This window comes from Macaca mulatta, chromosome 1 (genome assembly GCF_049350105.2).
Source record: "Macaca mulatta isolate MMU2019108-1 chromosome 1, T2T-MMU8v2.0, whole genome shotgun sequence".
NCBI lineage: Eukaryota > Metazoa > Chordata > Mammalia > Primates > Cercopithecidae > Macaca > Macaca mulatta.
In genome coordinates, this window is record NC_133406.1 from 32,113,819 (window position 1) to 32,139,218 (window position 25,400).

Genomic DNA, 25,400 nt, shown 5'->3' on the forward strand with positions numbered 1-25,400 from the left:
GAAAAACTGGTAAAGAACTTTTAGAAAATGATCTGTTCATCACTGTGGACTACCTGTACTGAACACTAAAGGAGTAAGAAAACGTGTAGTTGATAATGATTCTAAAGGCTTGGGGAAAAAAGAACATGAGGAATATTGAAAAAAGAACATGAGGGTACTGAAAAATTTTAATAAAAATATTTATTTAAAACCAATTTTTTAAATGTAAAATTGTAGTCTGGGAATATACCTATGTTAATATTTTACTGACTTAATTTTTCCAGTGCTTGTGGGCCTTCCTAAAACTAATAATTCATTATTATAATCAGTAGCAATTTTGGTTTTATTAATTAAAAATATTTTGTTATGATTTTTGTAGGCTAATGCAGCAATAAACTCTTTCGATTTAGTTCTAGATATGGCTGTGTGTGTGTATCTAATAAGATATACCATCATGCATCCCTTAAAGACATTTCAGTCAACAATGGACTGCATTTACAATGGTGGTCCCATAAGATTATAATGGAGCCGAAAAACTCCTATCACCCAGTGACATCATAGCATCATAACATTATAGCGTAACACATTACTCACCTATTTATGTTGATGCTGGTATAAAACCTACTGTGCTGCCAGGTATATAAAAGTATAGCATATACAATTATGTACAGTAAATAATACTTGATATGGACAGTAAACAACTATATTACTAGTTTATGTGTTTACTATACTGTGCTTTTTAATTGTTATTTTAGGATGTATTTCTTCTACTTACAAAATAACCATAAAACAGCCTGAGGTAGGTCCTTCAGGAGGCATCCAGAAGAAGGCATTTTTTTTTTTTGAGTTGGAGTCTGGCTCTGTTGCACAGGCTGGTGTGCAATGGCACAACCTTGGCTTACTGCAACCTCCGCCTCCTGGGTTCATGCAATTCTCCTGCCTCAGCCTCCCAAGTAGCTGGGAGTATAGATGTGTACCATCACGCCCAACTAATTTTTGTATTTGTAGTAGAGACAGGTTTTCACCATGTTAGTCAGGCTGGTCTTGAACTTCTAACCTCAGGCGATCCATCCGCCTTGGCCTCCCAAAATGCTCGGATTACAGGTGTGAGCCACCACGCCTGGCCTGGTTTTTTTTTTGAGACAGAGTCTTGCTCCGTCGCCCAGGCTGGAGTGCAGTGGCACAATCTCGGCTCACTGCAAAACTCCACCTCCCGGGCTCAAGTGATTCTCTTGCCTCAGCCTCCTGCCATCACACCTGGCTAATTTTGTATTTTTAGTAGAGATGGGATTTCACCATGTTGGTCAGGCTGGTCTCGAACTCCTGACGTCAAATGGTCTGCCTGCCTCGGCTCCCAAAGTGCTAGTATTACAGGCATTAGCCACTGTGCCCAGCCAAGAAGGCATTTTTATCACCGGAGATAACATCTCCTTGCATATTTTTGTCCCTGAAGATCTTCAGTGGGACAAGATGTGAAGGCGGAAGATGATGGTATTGATGATTCTGACCCTGTATAGGCCTAGGCTAATGTGGGTGTTTGTGTCTTCATTTTAAATAAAACAGCTTAAAAAGTAAAAACAAATAAATGAAAAAATTTTAAGTAGAAAAATATTATAGAACAAGGAAATAAAGAAAATATTAAAGAATTTCTGTATAGCTGTACAATGTAGTTTTAAGCAAAGTACAAAAGTTGACACGTTTTAAAAATTAAAGGTTATAAAATAAAGTCACAGTAAGCTAAGATTAATTTGTCATTGAAGAAAAATATTTTTGAAATAAATTTATTGTAACCTAAGTGTATAGTGTTTATAAAGGCTACATTAGTGTACAGTAGTGTTCCAGACCTTCACATTCACCCATCTCTCACTCACTGACTCACCCAGAGCAACTTCCAGTCCTGCCAGCTGCATTCTCAGTAAGTGCCCTTTACAGGCGTGCCATTTTAAATCTTTTATACCACATTTTTGCTGTACCTTTTCTATGTTTAGACACTCAAATAATTATCATACTGTTGTATAAAACCATGGCACATCCATGGTTTCTTGTAGCAACCCAGTAAAGAATTGCCTACCATTCAGTCCATAAGACTAAATAGCGTATACCATAACATGCTGTACAAGTTTATAGCTCAGAAGCAATAGGCTATACTATATAGCCTACGTGTGTAATAAGCTGTATCACCTAAGTTTATGTAAGTACTCTCTATGATGTTCTCACAACAACAAAATTGCCTAATGGCACGTTTCTCAGAATGTATTCCTGTCATTAAGGAAAGGGAATGCCTGTGCATATATGTATATGTACTCACATACACACACATGTAGTTGATCCTCATTATTTACAGATTCCGCATTTGCAAATTCACCTACTTGCCTAAATTTATTTGTAACCACAAAGTCAATGCTCTCAATACTTTTATGGTAATTCACTGATATGTGAATATGCAGTGTCAAAAAATTTGAGTCACCTGATGCACACATTTCAAGTTCAGGTGGAATAAGTTCTGCCTTCTTACTTCATTTCTCATGCTGTAAACAAGTATTCTCCTGCAATATACTTATCGCCATGTTTTTTGCATTTCTATGCTTCTTGGTGATTTTTCTGTTTGAAACGATCCCTAGGTGCAGTGCTGAAATGCTGTCTCCTGTTTCTAGGGACTCAGAGGCTGTGATGTGCCTTGCAAAGAAAATACACATTACATAAGCTTCACTGAGGCATGAATTACAGTAATGTTGGCCATGAGTTCAATATTAATCAACTATATATATTAAATAAGGTATCTTTAAACAGAAATACACTTAAAACAACTTTGTGTATTGATTGGTTGCTGAAAATGTTGTGACCAGAAGTTCTCAGGAGCCCAACCCTCTATTATCCCCTAGGGGTAGTAATTCAGTATTTGTTTATAATCAGTGTTGGGGTACCTTTATAGAACATAGCTATTAAGAACAATGAGAATTGACTATATATATTTGTATACAGTTTGTACAATTTGTATAATTTGTACAATTATCCCCAAGAAGAATAGTTGTCATTTGTTATCTACTTCACTATTTGAATCTTACATTAACCTCCAGTGAAGCCTTGAGATGTGTCTTCAATATATTTATATTCTGGAGAAATCACCCAAATTGAAATCTTAACACAAACCATTGAATGGATGATTACTAATGAGTAATTTTAAAAATATTTTAACTAATTTTTAAAATGGTGTAATATTCATTCAAATGAATAAAAATAATGTATTATTTGAAAAAGTAGCAGAAGTAACATCCTTGAACTTACAACTTAGGAAATATTACCAATATTTTTTAATACCTTCAAGGTGCTCCTCTTATATCCAATCTTTCCCTACCAGAGTAAACCACCCTAGTGAATTTTGTGATTATGGTTATTTCTTTTCTTTTCTTTTCTGTTTTTTTGAGATGGAATTTCACTCTTGTTGCCCAGGTTGGAGTGCAATGGTGCAATCTCGGCTCACTGCAACCTCTGTGTCCCAGGTTCAAGCGTTTCTTCTGCGTCAGCCTCCCGAGTAGCTGGGATTACAGGCATGCGCCACCATGCCCGGCTAATTTTGTATTTTTAGTAGAGATGGAGTTTCTCTATGTTGGTCAGGCTGGTCTTGAACTCCCGACCTCAGGTGATCCGCCCGCCTCGGCCTCCCAAAGTGCTGGGATTACAGGCGTGAGCCACTGCCCTATTTCTCTACATTCTTCAACTAAAGTCGTTTTTCTGGTTGGTTTATGAATAGTTATGAAATGCAGATTAAAAAGAAAAATTGGCATTTTATAGTTAGGTTTTATGGTTGTTCGCCTGAATATCATGAGATCCAGAGACCAAATAGTGACAGTGGCTAAGTACCTGGGCTCTGGAGCTGGACTGCCAGAGTTTGAATTCTAGCTCTGCTGCATTCTAACTGGAACAAATTATTTAACCTACCTTGAATAAATTATTTAATTTTTTAGTGCCTTAGTTCCGTTCCCTTCCCCTTCCCCTTTCCTCCTTTTCTTTTGCTTTCCTTTCTTTCTTTCTTTTCTTTTCCTTTCTTTTCTTTTCCTTTCTTGTCCGCCTTGCCTCACCTCACCTCACCTCGCCCAGCCCCGCCCCGCCCCGCCTCGCCTCGCCTCTTTCCTTTCCTCTTTCCTCTTGCTCTGTTGCCCATGCTGGAGTGAGGTGGCCTGATCTCAGCTCACCGTAACCTCTGCCTCCTGGGTTCAAGCAATTCTCCTGTCTCAGCCTCCCGAGTAGCTGGGATTACAGGCATGCACCACCGTGCCTAGCTAACTTTTGTGGTTTTAGTGGAGACGGAGTTTTACCATGTTGGCCATAGTTTGGCCAGGCTGGTCTTGAACTCCTGACCTCAGGTGATCCGCCTACCTTGGCCTCCCAAAGTGCTGGGATTACTGGCGTGAGCCACTGCGCCTGGCCTTAGCTTCTTTATCTATAAAATTGAGGATAATAAGAGTACTTTCTCCCAGAGGGATGCTACAATGATGAAATAAATTAATATATGTAAATAAATGGAACAGTAGAGTAGTAGTAACTAATAAATAAATGTTAGTTATTTAACAGGTAGAGAAATTAATGCAAAGAATTCTTTGAAAGCTGCTTGAATTCTTACATACTATATTAAGTAATCTTTCTTTAAATGTTTCTGTAATTTCTTTTAAACAACTAGTGTCTTATGATTTTTGTCACTCTGTGACCTCTTCTTATTCAACTGATGGTGGGATTACTTAAAATTAGGCTTTCCTTGGTATCTCTTTGTGTCTCCCAGCTTATGTGAGAACAGATTTCTTTTCAGTTTGTAAATAAATTTATTCCACATATTTTTTACTTGGTTGTTCCCCTGACATACTCATTTAAGGGCTACTGCTGCCAAAAATGATAATCCAAAGGCTCATTTATGTGTTTTAGCCTCATGTTGGCAGAAGTTCTTTGTAGGTTATAGATGAAACAGTTTATCTAATAAATGGCAAATTGCTTTATCAAGCTCCTGTTAAAGTAAAAAAGGAGGTCTGTGTTAGTATTGTCTGTTCTCAACATTGCTATTCAATCTGTACTGAAAAAATCATGACAGTTCAGTATTTACATTAGACGTTGGAGAAATACGTGTCAGAGTTAAAACTGATGAACTTTGCCACTGTTTATCAATAGCAAGTAAATTGGCAAATATGTCATTTATGTTAGCAGTACCAAGAAGCTGAATGGGAATGTTTTAGAAGTTTGACCCATTCTTGCACTCTCACATGGCAGCCTCTTTATCTTGTTAGAGAACATCTTTTGATTTCCCTTTTCATTCTTCCTGTGAGTCTGAGCTTTCCTTTTTACCTATAAATGTGCTTGTCTTATCAAATAGTACTGCATGTTGCCCATTCCTGGGACAAAAGAGAAATACCATTCTGTATTTCTTGTAGCAACCCAGTTAAGGTTTGTGTGTGAGGGAGCATTTTGGAGAAAAGAGACTTGTAGATAAATGTTTAGGTATAATCTAGTTGGAAAACTAAAAACTTTCTATAATAACGTTAAGGTAAGTCAAGAGCAGTAGTAGTCATTGTGTGTTTCCGGTTAACCAAGAAAGCCCTACTGCCCTGTGAAAATTTATTTTCTTTTTTTTTTTGAGATGGAATCTTGCTTTGTCGCCCAGGCTGGAGTGCAGTGGCCGGATCTCAGCTCACTGCAAGCTCCACCTCCCGGGTTTACACCATTCTCCTGCCTCAGCCTCCGGAGTAGCTGGGACTACAGGTGCCTGCCACCGCGCCGGCTAGTTTTTTGTATTTTTTAGTAGAGACGAGGTTTCACCATGTTAGCCAGGATGGTCTCGATCTCCTGACCTCGTGATCCGCCCGTCTCGGCCTCCCAAAGTGCTGGGATTACAGGCTTGAGCCACCACGCCCAGCCGAAAGTTTATTTTCAAAGTTAGCATTCCTATCAATGGATAACAATTACAAGGCAAAAAAAAAAAAAAAAAAAAAAAAGTCAAATATTTTCCATATTTATTTTATTAAGGAGCACTTATATTATGTATAAATGTTAGCACCAGAAATATTAAGCCTTATCAACTCTCTATGTTTCCTAAGTTTTATCCTGTGGTCAGCATGATAATTAATATGTTACATAACGAAATTAAAAGTCCTCCTTTCTAAGCCCAGAAGACAGGATTAAGCCTCCCTTGATCAGTTTGTTACTTTTTCCTTTTGAGGATAGGTAATTCTATCCTCCATCTCTATTGAAACCCAAGGCAAGTCAGAACATAGGTACCCCCCATCTTCCATGGACACAAACACAAATATCTAAGAAGCATAATTCAGCACAGAGACAATGTAAGTGATATAATGAAGGTAATAAGGGTATGGGCTTTGTGTTGGAACAGACTTGGGTTCAAATGCTGATTCTACCATTTACTAGCTATATGACCTTGCCCAAGTTAGGCACCTTCTGTAAACCTATTTGCATCTCACAGGACTTGTGAGATTAAGTGAAAACATTGAAAATAACTTAGCATTCCATCTGGCACATAATAAATATGTCAAGTTCTTTCATGCCTTTGTACATGCCCTTTTTTCTGCAGCGTGCCTGAATAATTTCTATAGTCTTCCTTCAAAAACATGGGGTCAAGTTTGTAACACTTCTGGTCATGCCATCTTCTTTGAAATTAAGACATCACCTTGTCTGTGATACCTTCCTTGCCTTTAACTCTATTCCCTGTGCTATGACCTGGTTATTTACTCTTTCTCTCTGAGCTTCCATGTATCTGTCAGCACTTCTCTCACTGTGCACTATTTCATTGTACATGTTGACCTCCTCCACAGAGCTAAATGCTGAGGAGCATGGACTGTGTCTTTTCAACTTTGTATATGCCTTACTAAGCACAGTTTTTGATATACAGTAGGTGCTCAGTAAATACTCACTTGCTGAATGAAGGTATAAATCACTTTTGGGAGCACAGCCAGAAAAGTAGTCTGCAGTCCAGAGCAGGAAGAGGGACTGGGTACAACCAAATAATTTTTTTCCCCAAAAGTGTTATGAAAAGTTTCGAATATACAGAAAAATTGAAAGAATTACAAGGTAAACATCCAAAAACCTGCCACCTAGATTCTAGAATTAGCATTTTGTAAGAATATACTATATTGCCATTAATTGTAAGCATCATGCTGTACAGTAGACCTGTTAAACTTACTCCACCTATCTAACTGTAATTATGTATCCTTTGACCAACATCTCATCAACACCCCCTTCCTCCTGACCACCACAGCCTCTGGTGACTGCCAATTCTACTTTCTAATTCAATGAGGTCAGCTTTTTTTTAGAGTCTGCATATGAGTAAGATCATGTGGTATTTGTTTTTCTGTGCCTGGCATACTTCACTTAATGTAGTATCTTTTAGTTTCATCCATATTGTTGAAAATGACAGGATTGTCTTTTTTATGGCTTAGTATTCCATTGTGTGTGTGTGTGTGTATGTGTGTGTATATATATATAGATATATATATAGATATCACATTTTCTTTATCCATTGATCTGCTGATAAGACTCTTAGGTTGATTCTGTATCTTGGCTATTGTGAATAGTGCTGTAATAAACATGGGAGTGCAGATCTCTCTTTAATATATTGATTTAATTTCTTTTGTATATATACCCAGTAGTGAGATTGTTGGATCATATGGTAGATCATATGGTAGTTTGAATTTTAATTTTTTGAGGAACATTCATACTGTTTTGAATAATGGTTTTACTAATTTACGTTCCCACCAACAATGTGCAAGGGTTTCTTTTTCTCCACATCCTTGCCAACAGTTATCTTTTGTTTTTTGATAGCCATTCTAAAAGGAGTTAGGTGATATCTCATTGTGGTTTTGATTTGCATTTCCAGGACAATTAGTGATACTGAGCATGTTTTCATATTCCTGTTGTATGTCTTCTTTTAAGGCATGTCTATTCACGTCTTTTGCTTATTTTAAATTGGGTTGTTCGTTTTCTTGCTATTGAGTTGTTTGAGTTCCTCATATAATTTTCATTATTAACCCCTCATCAGATGTTTTATTAGTTTGTTTTCACACTGCTAAAAAGAACTGCCTGAGACTGGGTAATTTATAAAGGAAAGAGGTTTAATTGACTCATAGTGCAGCATGGGAGGGAGGTCTCAGGAAGTTTACAGTCATGGTAGAAGGCAAAGGGCAAGCAAGGCTCCTTCTTCACAGGGTGGCAAGAAGGAGAATGCAGGAGGAACTACAAAACACTTATAAAACTATCAGATCTCATGAGAACTCACTGACTATCATGAGAACAGCAAGGAGGAAACCACTCCCCTGATTCAGTTACCTTCACCTGGTTTCTCCCTTGGCACTTGGGGATTTTGGGGAGTGCAATTCAAGATGAGATTTTAGGTGGGGACACAGCCAAATCATATCAGATGTATAGTTTGCAAATAATTTCTCCCATTCTGTAGGTTGTCTCTTCACTCTGTTGGTTGTTTTCTTTGCTATGCAGAAGCTTTTTAGTTTGATGCAATCCCTTTTTTCTATTTTTACTTTTATTGTCCGTGCCTTTGAAGTCATATCCAAAAAATCATTGCCCAGACCAATGTCCTTGAGCGTTTTCTCTTTATTTTCTTCTAGTAGTTTCATAGTTTTGAGTCTTAACATCTTTAATCCATTTAGAGTTTATTTTTGCAAATGGTGAGAGATAAGGGTCTAACTCTATTATTCTGCATTTGCATATGCAGTCTTCTCAGAACCATATATGGAAGAGACTATTCTTTCCATATTGTATGTTCTTAGTACCTCTGTTGAAAATCAGTTGGCTGTAAATGTGTGAATTTATTTCTAGGCTCTCTATTCTGTTTCATGGGTCTAGCTTTCTGTTTTTATCTCAGTCCCATGCTGTTTAGGTTACTATAGCTTTGTTGTATATTTTGAAGCCAAGTCATGTGATGCCTTCAGCTTTGTTCTTTTTGCTCAAGATTGTTTTGACTAGTCAAGGTCTTTTGTGATTCAATATAAATCTTAAAGTTTTATTTTTCTATCTTTGTAAAGAATGTCATTGGCATTTTTATGAGGATTCCATTGAATACATAGGTCACTTTGGACTGTATGGGCATTTTAACAATATTAATTTTTCCAGTTCATGAACGTGGGATATCTTTCCATTTATTTGTATCTTCAATTTATCTCATCAATATATTACAGTTTTTAGTATACAGATTTTTCACTTCCTTGGTTAAATTTATTCCTAAATATTTTTATAGCTATTTAATTTTTAATTTTTAATTTTTAAATTCTGTGGGTACATAGTGGGTATATATATTCATGGGATATGTGAGATGTTTTGATATGGGCACGCAATGTGAAATAATCACATCATGGAGAATGGGGTATTCATGCTCAGAAGCATTTATACTTTGTGTTGTAAACAATCCAATTACACCCTTTTAGTTATTTTTAAATGTACAATAACGTTATTATTAAGTATAGTCACCCTGTTATGCTATCAAATAGTAGGTCTTACTCATTGTTTCTTCTTTTTTTCTGATTAATCATCCCCACCTTTTCCCTGAATTCTCCCAATAACTACCCTTCTCAGCCTCTGGTAACCATCCTTCTATTCTGTATGTCCATGAATTCAGTTGTTTTGATTTTTAGATATCACAAATAATTGAGAAAATGTGATGTTTGTTTTTCTGTCCCTGGCTTATTTCACGTAACATAAAGATCTCCAGTTCCATCCATGTTGTTGCAATTGGTAAGATATTATTTTTTAAGGCTGAATAGCACTCTGTTGTTTATATGTACCACATATTCTTTATCCATTCATCTGATGATGGACTCTACATTGCTTCCAAGTCTTGGCTAATATGAACAGTGCTATAATAAACATGGGAATGCAGATATCTCTTCAGTATACTCATTTCCTTTCTTTTGATTATACCTAGCAATGGGATTGCTGGATCATATGGTAGTTCCATTTTTAGTGTTTTGAGGAGCCTCCAAACTGTTCTCCATAGTGGTTGTACTAATTTACATTCCCATCAACAGTGTATAAAGGTACCCTTTTCTCCACATTTTTGCCAGCATTTGTTATTGCCTGTCTTTCAGATATAAACCTGTAGATATTTTAAATGGAATTGTTTTCTTGATTCTTTTTTCAAACAGTTCACTGTTAGTGCACAGAAATGCTACTAATACACTTTTTATAAGTCGATTTTGTATTCTGCAGCTTTACTAAATTCATTTATTAGTTCTAAGTTTTTTGGTACAGTCTTCAGGGTTTTCTACATATAAAATCATGTCATCTGCAGACAGGGACAATTCAGTTTCTTCCTTTCCAATTTGGATACCTTTTATTTCTTTCTTTTGCCAAATTTCTTTGGCTAAGACTTCCAGTACTGTGTTGAATGGAAGTGAGAATGGACATCCATATCTTGTTCCAGTTCAGCTTTTCTTCATTCAGCATGATGTTAGCTGTGGGTTGTCATATATGGCCATTACCTTTTTGAGGTACATTTCTTTTATATCTAATTTTGAGAGTTTTAAATCATGGAGTGATGCTGAATTTTGTCAAATGATTTTTCTGCATTTATTGAAATGACTTTTATCATTTCTTCTTCTAATGTGATGTATCACATTTATTTTACATATAGCGAATCATCCTTGCATCCCTGTGGTTAATTACTTGATCATGGTGGATGATCTTTTTGATGTGGTATTCTACTTGGCTAATTAGTATTTTGTTGAGAATATTTGCTTGTATGTTTATCATAGATATTGGCCTGTAGTTTTCTTTTTTTGTTGTACCTTTGTCTGGTTTTGGTATCAGAGTAATGCTGGTCTAGCAGAATGAGTTTGGAAATAATCCCTCCTCTTCAATTATTTGGAAGAGTTTGAGAAAAATTGGTGTTAGCAGTTTAAATATTTGGTAGAATTCAGCTATATTTTTAAATATTTGGTAGTTTTTTAACTATCTGGCTTTTTGTTGATAGGAGACTTTTTTTTTTTTTTGAGACGGAGTCTCGCTCTGTGGCCCAGGCTGGAGTGCAGTGGCCGGATCTCAGCTCACTGCAAGCTCTGCCTCCTGGGTTTACACCATTCTCCTGCCTCAGCCTCCCGAGTAGCTGGGACTACAGGCGCCCGCCACCTCGCCAGGCTAGTTTTTTGTATTTTTTAGTAGAGACGGGGTTTCGCCGTGTTCGCCAGGATGATCTCGATCTCCTGACCTTGTGATCCACCCGTCTCGGCCTCCCAAAGTGCTGGGATTACAGGCTTGAGCCACCGCGCCCGGCCCGATAGGAGACTTTTTATTACTGATTCAGTCTCCTTACTCATCTATTTCTTTATAATTCATCCTTGATCAGTTTTATATGTACACAGATTTATCCATTCTAAGTTATCTAATTTGTTGTCATATAATTGTTCACAATAATTTCTTATGATCCTTTAATTTCTGTAGTATCAGTTATAATGTCTCCTTTTTTATCTCTGATTTTGAGTCTTTTCTCACTTTTTCTTAGTCTAGCTGTTTATTTTGTTTATGTTTTCAAATGAACAACTCATTTCATTGATTTTCTTTTTCTTTTTTGAGACGGAGTCTCCCTTTGTTGCCCAGGCTGGCGTGCATGGCTCAATCTTTGCTCACTGCAACCTCCGCCTCCCCAGTTCAAGTGATTCTCCTGCCTCAGCCTCCTGAGTAGCTGGGATTACAGTTTTGTTTTTGTTTTTGTTTTTTTTTTTTTGTTTGTTTTATTTTTATTTTCCATTCCATTTATTTTTAGTCTGATCTTTGTTATTTTCTTCTACTAATTTTGGGCTTAGTTTGTCTTTTTCTAGTTCTTTGAGATCCAAGATTAGGTTTTTTATTTGCAAACTTTCTTCTTTATAGGCATTTATTGCTGCAAATTTCCCTTTCAAACTGCTTTTGCTGCATCCCATAGGTTTTGGTATGTTGTGTTTTCATTTTTCTCAAAAAAAAATTAAATTTTCTTTATAATTTCTTCATTGACTTGTTGATTGTTCAAGAGCATACTGTTTAATTTCCATGTGCTTGTGAATTTTTAAACATTCCTCCTGTTACTGATTTCTAGTATTATACTATGGTCGGAGATCTACAGTTTTTAGGAATCTTGCACTTAGACATCTTTCATGGGAAAGGGGAAGCGTTGAGAATATACTTATCATTCATGTAACATGCTTTGTCATCAACAAATCTCAGAGTTCCTAGTTCATGGAAAAGGAACAGACAGACTACTGTATAATCAGGAATATTCCAAATAGGGATAGGATTCAAACTTTTCCATCATTTCTTTCCTTTTTTCTTTCTGTATTCTCTCTTTATCCTACTTCCAACCCCTAATACACACACACACACACACACACACACACACACACAGAAGAGTGTATGAGGGTTCCCTTTCCTCCACATCCATAAGCTCACATACATCCATGAGCTCTAGATAAAAGTACAAATTAAGCAATCAAATATAAATATATAAATCAAAGAAAAATAAGTAAAAGAATACCAATTGATCTTTCAAGATTAGGCAGCGCTCTGGAAACTGATGATAATGAAGAAAAGCTCATTTCACATTCATTATGTAATGATTCCCATGATCTAATTTTTCTCTCATTAGAACAGAGAGTGATAATATCATTAGCAGAAAAAGTTAAAGGAGAACAATGGACCATAGTTTGATTTTTTTTTTTAGACTGAGTGATTGCCTTTCTATTTACTGAAAGATCTGAAAGGGTTTACAAAATTAAAACTCATGTAAAAATAGATAAACACAGTGACCAAGAGGAGTGGATGCTATCAGGTACCTGAGATGAGCTATTTTCTATACTTGAGTAATGAATCTGATTATTAATTTCTGTTAATGAAAGCAAAAAGAAAATACTAAATTATATATTTCTGTTCTTAATGCATTCTTTTTAAAAAATAAGGGCACAAATTTTTTTTTATTTTTCATGCACAGAATTGGAAGAATATAACCAGAGATACATGGTTATACTAGGTATGGGCATTTGGAGTAATATGGTAGAAAGTGACTTCAGTGTGGTTTTATAAAGGATGCATAGGTGGTACCTAAATGAAAATTCTTATATGGACTGGGGTTCTAGAGTTGAGCATTCTGAAGTCTGAAAGGCTGAATATGTAATGTCAAATACTAATTCAGTAAAGAGAGTTCCGCGGAATATGGTACTTTGCCAGCTCATTATTTAGCTTTACACAGAGATAATATTTAAAGCATGTGGAAATTTTTGTCATCAATAAATCACATAGTATGTCTTCCTCAAGGAAAATGAGCAAAGGATGACTTTTACTGCATATAAATTATACCTCCATAAACATGATTTGTAATAAAATAAATTGTTTTTGAGTGTTCAGAGTTTTTAATAGCTGAAAGACTGCATTGCTATCACCTAGTTCTTAGATGTCATAGAATCTATGTGATTCTGGCCACATGCTGAATTATAACCAAAACATAGTGGTACTTAAAAGCCCCTGTAGCTCTCATACTTCTCCTAATATAAGCTTTTGGTTAAAACAAGAAACGTTTTTGAAAGAAGCATATTGTCATTATCCTTTTGTGAAATTTTAAGAGCCAGATTTGTATTCGTTACAAATCTCGTTAGCACAGTGGTGGATAACAGAAGAACTTGCAAGTAAAACCGAGGTTTTTTTGTTTTGTTTTGTTTTGTTTTGTTTTTTTGAAGTAAAAGAAAGAAAAAGCAGCTTTGAAGCAGGTACTTACACAAATACTACTTTGATTTACCACATGTCTGTAATGGATGGCCTGGGAGTAGTGACTGCAGCCTAAAAAGTAATTTAGGGCATGGGGTATTAACGGATGACCTTATCCGTAAAATAATTTTAGTTATCCTGTGGAAGTTCTGATTTTAGCTGACAAGACAGAAGCTTTTATAGACCTGTATATTGTTGCGACTACAATATGTTATTCTAAGAAGGCTTTTTAATAGATTTGCTGAGTGTAGTTGATGAAAATGGCCGTTTTAAATATTAGGGAATTCATACTAGATTTACTGTTTCAGTTTTTTCATTACAGATTTTGAGAGGCTTCTCCTGGTAGTAAAAGGTCAGACGAAACTGTTACTGTAGAATTCACTAGGTTACTTATTCAGTTTGTGAGTTTTAGAAAATGTTCTTCTATAGAGATTTTAAATAGTTTTTGTGACAAAGCAAAAACAAAGCAAACCGAAGTTCTCCCTGGGTTGAAGCAGCTCATCAAATATTTTAACATTTGGAGTTTCAACTTCTAAGTGAAAAGATTCCTGATTTTAAAATATAAAAGGATTATTTGAGAAGCACATACTTTGTGCATGAATGAAGAAATGTATCTATTTTCCAGTGAAAGTTTACATTTTGGTGACTGCTTCTTCTGAAGTGATAGCATGGTCAGTAGTATTCCAACATCTTTGGATACTGTTAGCTTCAGCCATGATATGGTTTGATTAATTGAACTGTTTCCATATGGTGGTATCTATACTAATCTGATTTTCTTTTTTATGTTACATAAAATTCCTCTCATAATTTGAGTATGTACTGGATTCAAAAAATTTATGATAGCTTAAACTCAGAGGAAATCATTTTCTAAAGGAGTCATCTGTAGATGGTTTATGTTAAAGTTGGACAAATGGATAGAACATCAAGATTTTAATATTTGTTTCCACATTTGTCCCACATATAGCATAACAATCAGGGAAGTAGCCAGATGGGGTGGCTCATGCCTGTAATCCAAGCACCCTGGATGGCTGAGGCAGAAGGAACACTTGAATTCAGGAGTTTGAGACCAGTCTAGGCAACATAGTGAGACCCCATCTCTACCAAAAAAAAAAAAAAAATTATCCGGGCATGGTGGCACGTGCCTCCCAGAGCTATTTGGGAGGCTAAGGTGGGAGAATCCTTTTAGCCTGGAAGGTGGAGGCTGCAGTGAGCCGACAGAGGGAGACCTGTCTCAAAACAAAAAAGAATCAGAGAAGATACACATTCATTTGCTTTTAGAACTTATAATAAACTGTTAATAACAACTCAAGGATTAATTAGGCCTAACATTTGAGCCAAGTATAGCATAACACTTCTGTTACAAATTACTGGAGGCATTTGTGAATTATCTAGTTAATTTCATCTGAAGAAAGAGACCTAAAAAGGAAGCTGCGGTAGACCTGCTTTTGCCACGTACCCCACTTCATTTCTTATGGCTAAGGTTGCCACAGTAGCCCTAGTTTCGAACCTTTGCCTTGGTAGCATAACACCAAATTTTTCTGAGGCTATAGCTTTGGAGTTGGAATTGCCTAGATCTTCACAGAAATGATTATGCTGAAATCTATTGGGTTGACAGAGAGCTGGGTACATACCACCCCACTGACCTATCGTATTTGGGGAGGATGACAGTTGGCAAGGATTGGCACCATTATCGGTATTTTAAAAAGGTATCAAGAAATTATACAGGCAAGTTTATAGCTTTAAATGCCTATATTAGAAAAGAAGATAGATCTAAGTTTCTATCTTAACAAGTAGAAAATTAAGAACAAATTAAAGCCTAAGTAAATAGATGGAAAGAAATAATAAAGAACAGAAATAAATGAAATAGAAAATGTATTAGAAAAGGAAAAAGATAAAACCAAAAGCCACATCTTTGAAAAGATTAATAAAATTAATAAATCCTTACCAAGACTAATCAAGGAAAAGAGAAAATATAAGTTTAAGCTTTTATCAGTGAAAGAGGATAAATCACATACAGATATTAAAAAGTCAACTAGGGACTTTTATGAACAAATTTATGTCAGTAACCTTAACAATTTAGATACATTTTTTGAAAAACACAAATTATTTAAATTGAAACAAAAAAATATGAAAATTTGGATAGCTCTATTTCCATTAAAGAAATTTAATTCATAATAAAAACCTTTCCAAGGAGAAAACTCTAGGCCCAGATGGTTAAAGAAGAATTAATACCAGTCTTACACAAAACTCTTTCAGAAGCAGAGTGAGAGAGAACACTGACACACTTGTTTTATAAGGCCAGCATAACCCTATACCAAAATGTGTCAGGCATTACCGAAAAAGTTACAGACCAATATTCCTCATAAAATATTCTCCAAAAATCCCCACAAAACAAAACAAAACAAAACAAAAAGAATAACAAACTTAATCCAGTAATATAAAGGATAATAACTCTTGACCCAGTTATACAAGGTTGGTCCAGCATTTGAAAATCGATGTATTTTACCACATTAACAGAATAAAGGAGAAAGTAATATGATCATTGTGTTACTGGGGGTCTTTGTTCTTAGAGTTCCCAAGATGGTGGCAGGCTGCTTCCAAGATGGCGGCAAGCCTCTGGTTCTCTGACCTGGGGTTCTTGGCCTCACAGATTCCAAGAAATGGAATCTTGGGCCATGTGGTGTGTGTTATAGCTCTATTAAATACAGCTTGATTAGGACGAACCTTGGGCACTTAGACTGCACAGGAACAATGGTGAGCCTCTAGCCCAATTGGGAGTGGCAATGGGCACAGCCTCACTGGATCAGGAGCATAGTGGACACCCTGCCAGATCCGGGGGGGATGGAAGTCAGCAGCCGGTGTGCAGCTGTGGCAAACTGCAGTGGTGGACAGGGAGCGAAAGTTCAGCTTGAGCCATTACAAACACGAACCAGAAGAGTGTGCAGTTGCAAGATTTAATAGAGTGAAAACAGAGCTCTCATAAAATGGGAGGGGACCCCAAGGGGGTTTCCACTGCCTGCCCGAATGCTTGGGTTTATATCCTGATCATTGTCCCTCCCGCTGTGCTCTCAGGCGATTGATGATTGGCTATTTCTTTACCTCCTGTTTTTGCCTAATTAGCATTTTAGTGAGCTCTCTTTACTACCTGATTGGTCGGGCGTGCAGATATGAGCTCAGTTGCAAGCCCCGTGTTTAAAGGTGGATGCAGTCACCTTCCCAGCTAGACTTTGGGATTCTTAGTCTGCCTAGGAAATCCAGCTAGTCCTCTCTCTCAGTTGCAATAGATGCATGAAAGGCATTTTATAAATTCAGTACCCACAGAAGATAAAACATGCTCAGCAAAGTAAGAATAGAGAGAAACTTCTAAACCTAATGAAGGATATCTATGGAAAATCTATAGCTGATATTATACTTCATGGTGAAAGACAATGTTTGACTCCTAGCATCTGGAAGAAGACAAAGATGTCCTTCCTCTTTCAGCACTTATATTCATCATTGTATTGGAATGCACTGTAATATAGTACTGGAGTCCGTGCAGTAGGGCAAGAAAAGAAGGCATATGGACAGAGGAAGTAAAACTAACATTCACAAACAACATGGTTATGCATGTAGAAAATCCTAAGAAATAATAAATGGAGATAGATTTATCAGGTTCATGACTGTTAGACTCTATATTGTGAAGATATCATTCTCCAAATTTACTTATAGATTCAACACAATCCCAGTCAAAATCATGGTAGGCATTCCTAGGAAGACAATAAATTATTTCTTAAATGTATATGGAAATGCAAGGAATCTAGAATAAACTGTTTTGCAAAAGATCTAAGTTGTAGAACATAGACTTACCCGGTTTTTAAAACTTCTTATTTCAAAGTGGATTACAGACCTAAATGTAAACGCCAAAACAAAAAAAAACTTCTAAAGAAAACATAGGAAAAAATATTCGTGACATAAAAACAGGGCATGTACAAACACAAATATGAACCATAAAAGACAAAAACTATTAAATTGAACTTTGTCAAAATTGAAACCTGCTCTTTGAAAGACAGCATTAAGAAAATGAAAATGCAAGCCATAGACTGGGAAAACATATTCATAATATGTATATCTGACAGTGGACTTGGCAATGGTCCCATTGTTTGTGTCACCTCAAAATTCGTATGTTGAAATCCTAACCGCCAAAGTGATACTATTAAGAGATGGAGCTGCCGGGCATGGTGGCTCACGCCTGTAATCCCAGCACTTTGGGAGGCCGAGGTGGGCGCATCACGCCATCAAGAGATCGAGACCATCCTGGCCAACACGGTGAAACCCTGTCTCTACTAAAAATACAAAAAATTAGCTGGGCGTGGTGGCACTCGCCTATAGTCCCAGCTACCTGGGAGGCTGAGGCAGGATAATCACTTGAACCTGGGAGGTGGAGGTTGCAGTGAGCCGAGATCGTGCCACTGCACTCCAGCCTGGCGACACAGTGAGACTCCTTCTCAAAAAAAAAAAAAAAAAAAAAAAAAAAGATGGAGCCTTTGGTAGGTGATTGCATCATGAGGGCGGAACCCTCAGGAATGGGATTAATGCCTTAATAAAAGAGGCCGGAAGGAGCTTGTTTGCTCCTTCCACCACGTAAGGAGACAATGAAAAGGCAACATTTCTGTGAACCAGGAAACTGACCCTCATCAGACTGAATTGGTTGGTGCCTTGATCTTGGATTTTGTAGCCTCCAAAACTATGAGAAATAAACTTCTTTTGTTTATAAGCTACCTAGTCTGTGGTATTCTGGTTATAGCATCCAGAATGGACTCAGACAGAGTTGTATACAGAACATATACAGAATGAAGAACTCCTATGAATCAAAAATAATGAGATGAACAACTCAAACAATTGGGCAGGCTGTAATCCCAGCCCTTTGGAAGGCTGAGGTGGTTGGATCACTTGAGCCCAGGAGCTCCAGACCTGGGCAACATGGCAAAACCCCGTCTCTACTAAATATAGAAAAAAACTTAGCTGAGTGTGGTGGGGCAGCCTATAGTCCTAGCTACTCAGGAGGCTGAGGTGGGTCGATCGCTTGAGCCTGGCAGGCGGAGGTTGTGGTGATCATGCCACTGCACTCCAGCCTGGGTGTCAGAGTCAGACCCTGCCTCCAAAAAAACCAAAAAACAAAAACCAACAACGCATAATTGTGCAGGAAATTGAACAATCAGAAAAGAATATGTATCAATTGTCTAAAGGTACGTGGAAACATTTTCTGTATCATTAACTACCAGGGAAATGAAAGTCAAAACTACAGGAATTAATTAAAAGGAAGAAGACTGACAGTATCAAGTATTGACAAGGAAGTGAAGCAAAGGGTACTCTCATATGTTGCTGCTAGGGGTGTAATAATTGTATAACCACTTTGGGAAACAATTTGTCAATTTCTTATAAAGATAAACTTACCCTTAACATTTGAAGTTGGAACCTCCATTCCTAGGTATTTATTCAAGGAAAATGAAAATCTGTATCCACAAATGCCATGTATATATTTACAGCCCCATTCATACTAGCCGAAAGCTGGAAACAGAGGAATGAATAAACAGATCGTGGTATATTCATACAGTATATATTCATGCTACTCACCAATGAAAAGGAGTGAACTGCCGACGCACACAACATGAAAGAATCTCAGGAACGTTATGCTGAGTAAAAGTAGCTAGACACAAAAGCATACATATTATATGAGTACATTATTGTAGGATTCCATTTATATGAAATTTTTAAAAATGCATTTTAAAAATGCAAAACTAATATGATAAAATTCAGATCTGTGGTTGCCTGGAGTGGAGGTGTTTGACTAAAGAGAGGCATGGGGGAACATTCTGGAGTGATGGAAATATTTATAATGGCAGGGCGACATAAATGCCCCAGCTCAAGGAACTGTACAATTAAAATGTGTGCCTTTCACTGAATATCAGCTGTACATCAATACAGTTTATATTTTTGAGTAAAAGGGAGTTCCAGACTGTGCTCTGACAACTTTGGCATATGGGGAATACTACACTTACCCTCCATAAGTGAAGCCTTCCTAGTTATCTTTGATAAGCCTTGTCCTAGACAGAGACAATTTTTATACTGACAAAATAAAAATACATTCTATAAGGCAAATTAAATGGAAATCTCCTCACTAAAATGAAGTACAACACATAGATGGAATACATGGGATGAGATACACATCCTGGACTCTTTGAGAGTCTTTTAAAAATATATTTGGCAGGCTGGGCATGGTGGATTATGCCTGTAATCCCAGCACCTTGGGAGGCTGAGGTGAGAGGAACACCTGAGGTCAGGAGTTCAAGACCAGCCTGGCCAAGATGGTGAAACCCTGTCTCTACTAAAAATATGAAAATTAGCTGGGTGTGGTGGTGGGCCCTTGTAATTGCAGCTACTCAGGAGGCTGAGGCAGGAAAATCGCTTGAACCTGGGAGGCAGAGGTTGCAGTGAGCCGAGATCATGCTGTTGCACTACAACCTGGGAGACAAAACTCAGTCTCAAAAAAAATATATATATATAAATATATATGTGTGTGTGTGTGTATAAAATATATATACATATTTATATATATATAAAAAATATATACACACACATACATATCGCAACATCTAAATTTTAAAATTCTAATTCAGGGTTCAGTGACTGGACCATGCAGCCTATTTTTGTACTGCCCCAATGTAGGAATGGTTTTACATTTTAAAAAGTTGTTTAAAAAAAAAAGTCCTATCCCTTAAGAAAAAAAAAAGCAACCAGTACTATAAGTGTTCCTCAAAATCTACAATATTTACTTTCCGAACTTTTGCAGAAAAAGCTTTCTAACTCCTATTCTTTACCCTTTGATCTGCACACTCTACCTACTGTAACTGATTCAGCCTCTCAAAAACTAACATGTCTTTTTTTTTTTTTTTTTTTGCATTAGAGAATCCTAGATGTTTGTAGTACTAATTAGTATACACTAAGCATACAGCCTTATTTCCTTTCCTCTGAAAACTAAGAGGGAATGTTAAGTTGAATGATATGATAGCTACTTCCCAAGGAATGCTGTATTTCTTATAAATTGGCCTCTTTGACTGTATTCCAGATGACGTTAAAGCTGTGGAATAGCCAAAGCACCTGAAATAGCAGGTATATATGTAGCATGAAGCCCTTAGCCATTTTGCAAAAAGCACGGGGCAATGCTAAATATTTCTGGTTTGCCCCAGTGGTATAGATTGGAGGAAACATTTTTACTCTTCAGCCTTCATGAAAAATGGCAGGATAGTTTAAAAGGTCTTTGAGAAATTTTGGAGGTTCTAAAGGGTTTTTGTTTTGTTTTGTTTTGGCATGGGGTTGTCAGAATAGCAAATCTGCACTACAGTCTCAGCAATATCAAGATTTCCCCCTTTAGTGCATTTGAACTCACACTTCAACCTTAGAATCTTCTTACTCTCTCTCACCTTTTGCCTCTGCCTCCTGTGGTCTCATACAGCTGACCTAAAACCATAATGGATCTTTTAAAATTAACTTAGGTCCTCTGAGCATCTCTTTATTTCAAAATTTTAAAGATGAACCTGGGATAAAGGGACATAGAGCTGCTTTAGGAAATACATAGCCTCTTTCGGGATCTCACTGTGCTAGTGATACACACATTCAAGTTTGAAAGACCAGTGGAATTGTGGTGGATAGCCCAGGGACAGGAACAAGCAGGAGCCTGGTATGAGCTAACATTTAAGTTAAAATCTGTGACTATTTATGATATTTCTTTCTTTTCATCTTTTCTCTAGGCCTACTCTGTGTATGATGAAGACATTGGATACTGTCAAGGGCAGTCTTTTCTTGCTGCTGTATTACTGCTGCATGTAAGTAACAGTCCATGTGATAAATAGCACAGTGCTGCCAAGTTTATTGTACTTTCTACTGCCTTTATTCTTCCTTCTTATTTCCCATTTACCTGATGGAGATTACATATGGCATATCTTTTTAAAAATGTACATTAGGTGATAAAATAAGAAATATTATGTCAAAAATAGGACAGTTTCTCAATGGAATTAGTTTTGTTGTCTAGAAAAGGATAAATTGCTTATTTGGAGTTGTTTTTAACTAGAATTCTCTGGAATTAAAGAAGTCGGTGTAACTGCCCAAATATCAGGACCTGGACCATTAAGACCCACTGTACTGTGACAAGGAAGTCCTTTATCATTTCTGTGATGTATTTTTATATATCCTCTTTCCTGTCAGTTACCTTCATTTGACAGATCATTTATTGAGCATCAATTGTCAGGTACTGGGCTATGAAGTGGGGTTATAAAGATGAATCATTTATAATTTGTGTTCTCAAAGGCTTCATAGTCCAAGATGGGGCACAGATAATGTAGGCATGCACTTATAATTTTCATTCTCTTTTATGTGTCTTTATTTTTCTGATGACAAAAATAATACATACTCATTAAATAACTTACAGTATGCTAAGGGAAAGTGATACACAGGTTAAGAGAATAGAGAAGAGAATTACCCAACCAAGCTCTGCCAGAACTTTCAGAAAAGACTTTCTGGAGGAGGTGGCGGCTTTGTCAAGACATAAATGAGATTGGAGAAGGTGAGAGGGGAAAGGGAAGGGGAAAGAATTATTGACAAAAATCACAGTATGAGAAAATGTATGGAAATATGATAGGGCACAGTGTACAAAGGGAATAATATGAAATTACAGTTTACTGTAGCAGTTGTACATTGGGAGTGGTATGACGTAAAAATGGTAAGATGGGAAATTGTGAAGACTTTGTAATATGTCAAAAATGCCGACTTTATTCTAGAGCTAATGAGGAACCATTGATCACTTGGGAGCAAGGGAATAATACAGTCATATGATCATTTTAGATAAATTCTTTTAATACCTGTGTAAAGGGCAGAATTAAGGGAAAAAGACAGCAGCAGAGAGACCAGGTAGAAAATATCAATATGGCCAGGCATAGTGGCTCACACCTGTAATCCCACAATTTTGGGAGGTTGAGGCAGGAGGATCACTTGAACCCAGGAATTTGAAACCAGCCTAGGCAATATAATGAGACACCATCTCTACCACACACACACAAAAGGTATCTGGGCATGGTGGTGAGCACCCATAGTCGTGGTAAGCACCCGTTGTGGTGTTGAGCTACCTGGGAGGCTGAAGTGGGAGGATCACTTGAGCCTGGGAGGTCAAGGCTGCAATGAGTCTTGATTGCACCACTGCAGTCCAGCTTGGGCAACAGAAGGAGACTGTGTCTCAAAAAATAATAGTAATAAAAAGGAAAAGAAAATGTCAATTTAAATGAGAGATGTTGAGAGCCCAGAGAAAAGCAGAATTAAGAAACATTCAGGGAGCAAAATTGTTAGGTTTGTGGATGGACTGGCAAAGGAACAGTCAAAGGTGACATATCTAGTTTCCTGGCTTTGGTGACTGGATGAATGTTGTATTTTGAGTTGAGATAGAAAATATATTTATGGAGATTGAATGAAGGAAAAAGTTTAGGAGTTGATGAGTTCTTTTTTTTTTTTTTTGAGATGGAGTCTCGCTCTGTGGCCCAGGCTGGAGTGCAGTGGCGCCATCTCAGCTCACTGCAAGCTCCGCCTCCCGGGTTCACGCCATTCTCCTGCCTCAGCCTCCCGAGTAGCTGGGACTACAGGCGTGTGCATCACCATGCCCAACTAATTTAAGTTTTTTTTTTTTTTTTTTCCCCAGTAGAGACGGGTTTTACCATGTTAGCCAGGCTGGTCTTGATCTTCTGACCTCATGATCCTCCCACCTCAGCCTCCCAAAGTGCTGGGATTACAGGCGTAAGCCACCACGCCCGGCCACAAAGTAATCTTTGAACATACCGTAGTTTAGCATTTTTTACCTGTAGCCCTGTTTAACATATTATAATATATTCATTAACGTTCAGTGAGAAGAATATCTCTCTGAGAAATCTGTTTTGGATTTTACAGGAATTTGGGTTAATTGTAAGTTCATAATTATTTGGCAACAACCTCCCCACCCCCGCCCCCAAAGAGAGAAAGAGAGAGATTCAAATAACTAGAGAGCTCAAATACCTAGAATTTTTTTCTACATTATGTACTCTCCTATTATAAGGGCCACGTGGTGAGTCAGCCTTAGTGAAATGCAACAAGATAGTTTCCAGTGTATGTTACAAGAGGGACAGAAATTCAGTCTAGTATCTCACACTTTCTACATTAATAGAATTATTCAGTGTTTTCATGGCTTTTATAAAAGTAACTTGAAATAAAGAAATCCTTTTAGAATCCTTAAGGGAAAGATGAACTAATATTCAGCATTCTGTTAATGAAAAACATGTCATTTTCTAATTTTTAATTGGCAGTATGTTTGATGATTCTGTTAATTAGTATATTCCATTAACTAACCAACCCATCCATTCAACCAATTTGAATAACAGAAGTTAACTGTAATTTATTTTTTACTATATTTTTGTCTCCCTGGTTTAAACAAATGGAAGAATACGGACTGGTTTAAACAATTCATCAAACACACTATCTCAGGTTCCAGAGAGATACATTATTAGGGTCTTACTGACTAATTTGTTATCAGTTACATAAGCTATTGCTTCTTTTTGCTGCCAGACATCTTTGGAAGCTCCATATTAATCACTGTCAGAGCCTGCTTCTTTTTGGGTTGCTGTCCTTTCCTCACCCATAGTCATTTATATTTCACATTCATTGCTTGAGAAGAAAGTAAGACCAAAAATGAAAGTATGTTCAAAAACAGTTTTGAATTTTTAGGATTTTTTTCATGTCTAAGTAGTTTAAAGAATTAATTAGCCTCTTCTTGTACTTGGAAATTTCTAGATGCTTTGACAATAGCTTTGTAACATGTAGTAGTTTAGGCAATGAGAATTAAATGTTTATCACAGTAGACTCTTATACATCCATTTATGAAATTACAAGAGATTTGTCATTTACAGTTGGAGAATGTTATAGTACAGATTGCCTGCAACCATTACAATGTTCAACTGCATTTGTAATCAAATATACAATAATAATTTGTAATTTCATAATAATAATATTAATCTTTATCTCTTAGTCATAATAAATTATGATCTGATTATATTTCACTTACTCTAAAAATTATAGAAAATATCTTAGATAATTTGTAACCCAATATATTTTCTACCATATTTATTGTTAGTAGTTTTAAATTTTTTGATTGAACATGTACCTTTTTAGACATTCAGAAGATTATGTTCTTTTTTAAGGTTAAATTACTGTATGTATACTAATATTGGCATTTATAGAAGCTTTCCAACTCAGGAAGGATTATGTTTGAATAATCTAGCATGTTTAAAACTATTGAATTTTTTTAAAAAAAATTATGACTAGGCACAATTCCTTTGGAAACTGGTTTGGCTTTATCTAATAAAGATATGCACACCCAGAAGTTTTACTCCTAGACATACCTTAGTCAAATTTATGCACTTGTACATTAAAATACTTGTATTACTTTTATCCTAATAGTGTTTATAACAGTCAAAACACTGAAGCAATTCAAATGTCCACTACTAAAATGTTCAATATTAGAATTGTAATTAGTAAGATGGCTAAATTATGGTATTCTTAGAGTATGAATGCCATACAGCAATGGAAATGAATATTTTACACTACATTGGTTCATACAAATGAATCATATAAACATA

The 25,400-nt window shown here is 36.6% G+C and overlaps 1 protein-coding gene across 4 annotated transcripts in view; it reads left to right on the top strand.

Moving 5' to 3' along the window:
* The window catches only part of RABGAP1L (RAB GTPase activating protein 1 like), an 800,696-nt gene that overhangs the window by 461,224 nt on the left and 314,072 nt on the right, over window positions 1-25,400 (top strand). For all 4 annotated transcript variants that reach the window (XM_078000298.1, XM_015123648.3, XM_078000303.1 and 1 more), the window contains one exon: window positions 21,501-21,575. In XM_078000298.1, coding sequence (XP_077856424.1) covers window positions 21,501-21,575 — 75 coding nt within the window. The remainder of the gene's footprint in view (window positions 1-21,500; window positions 21,576-25,400) is intronic.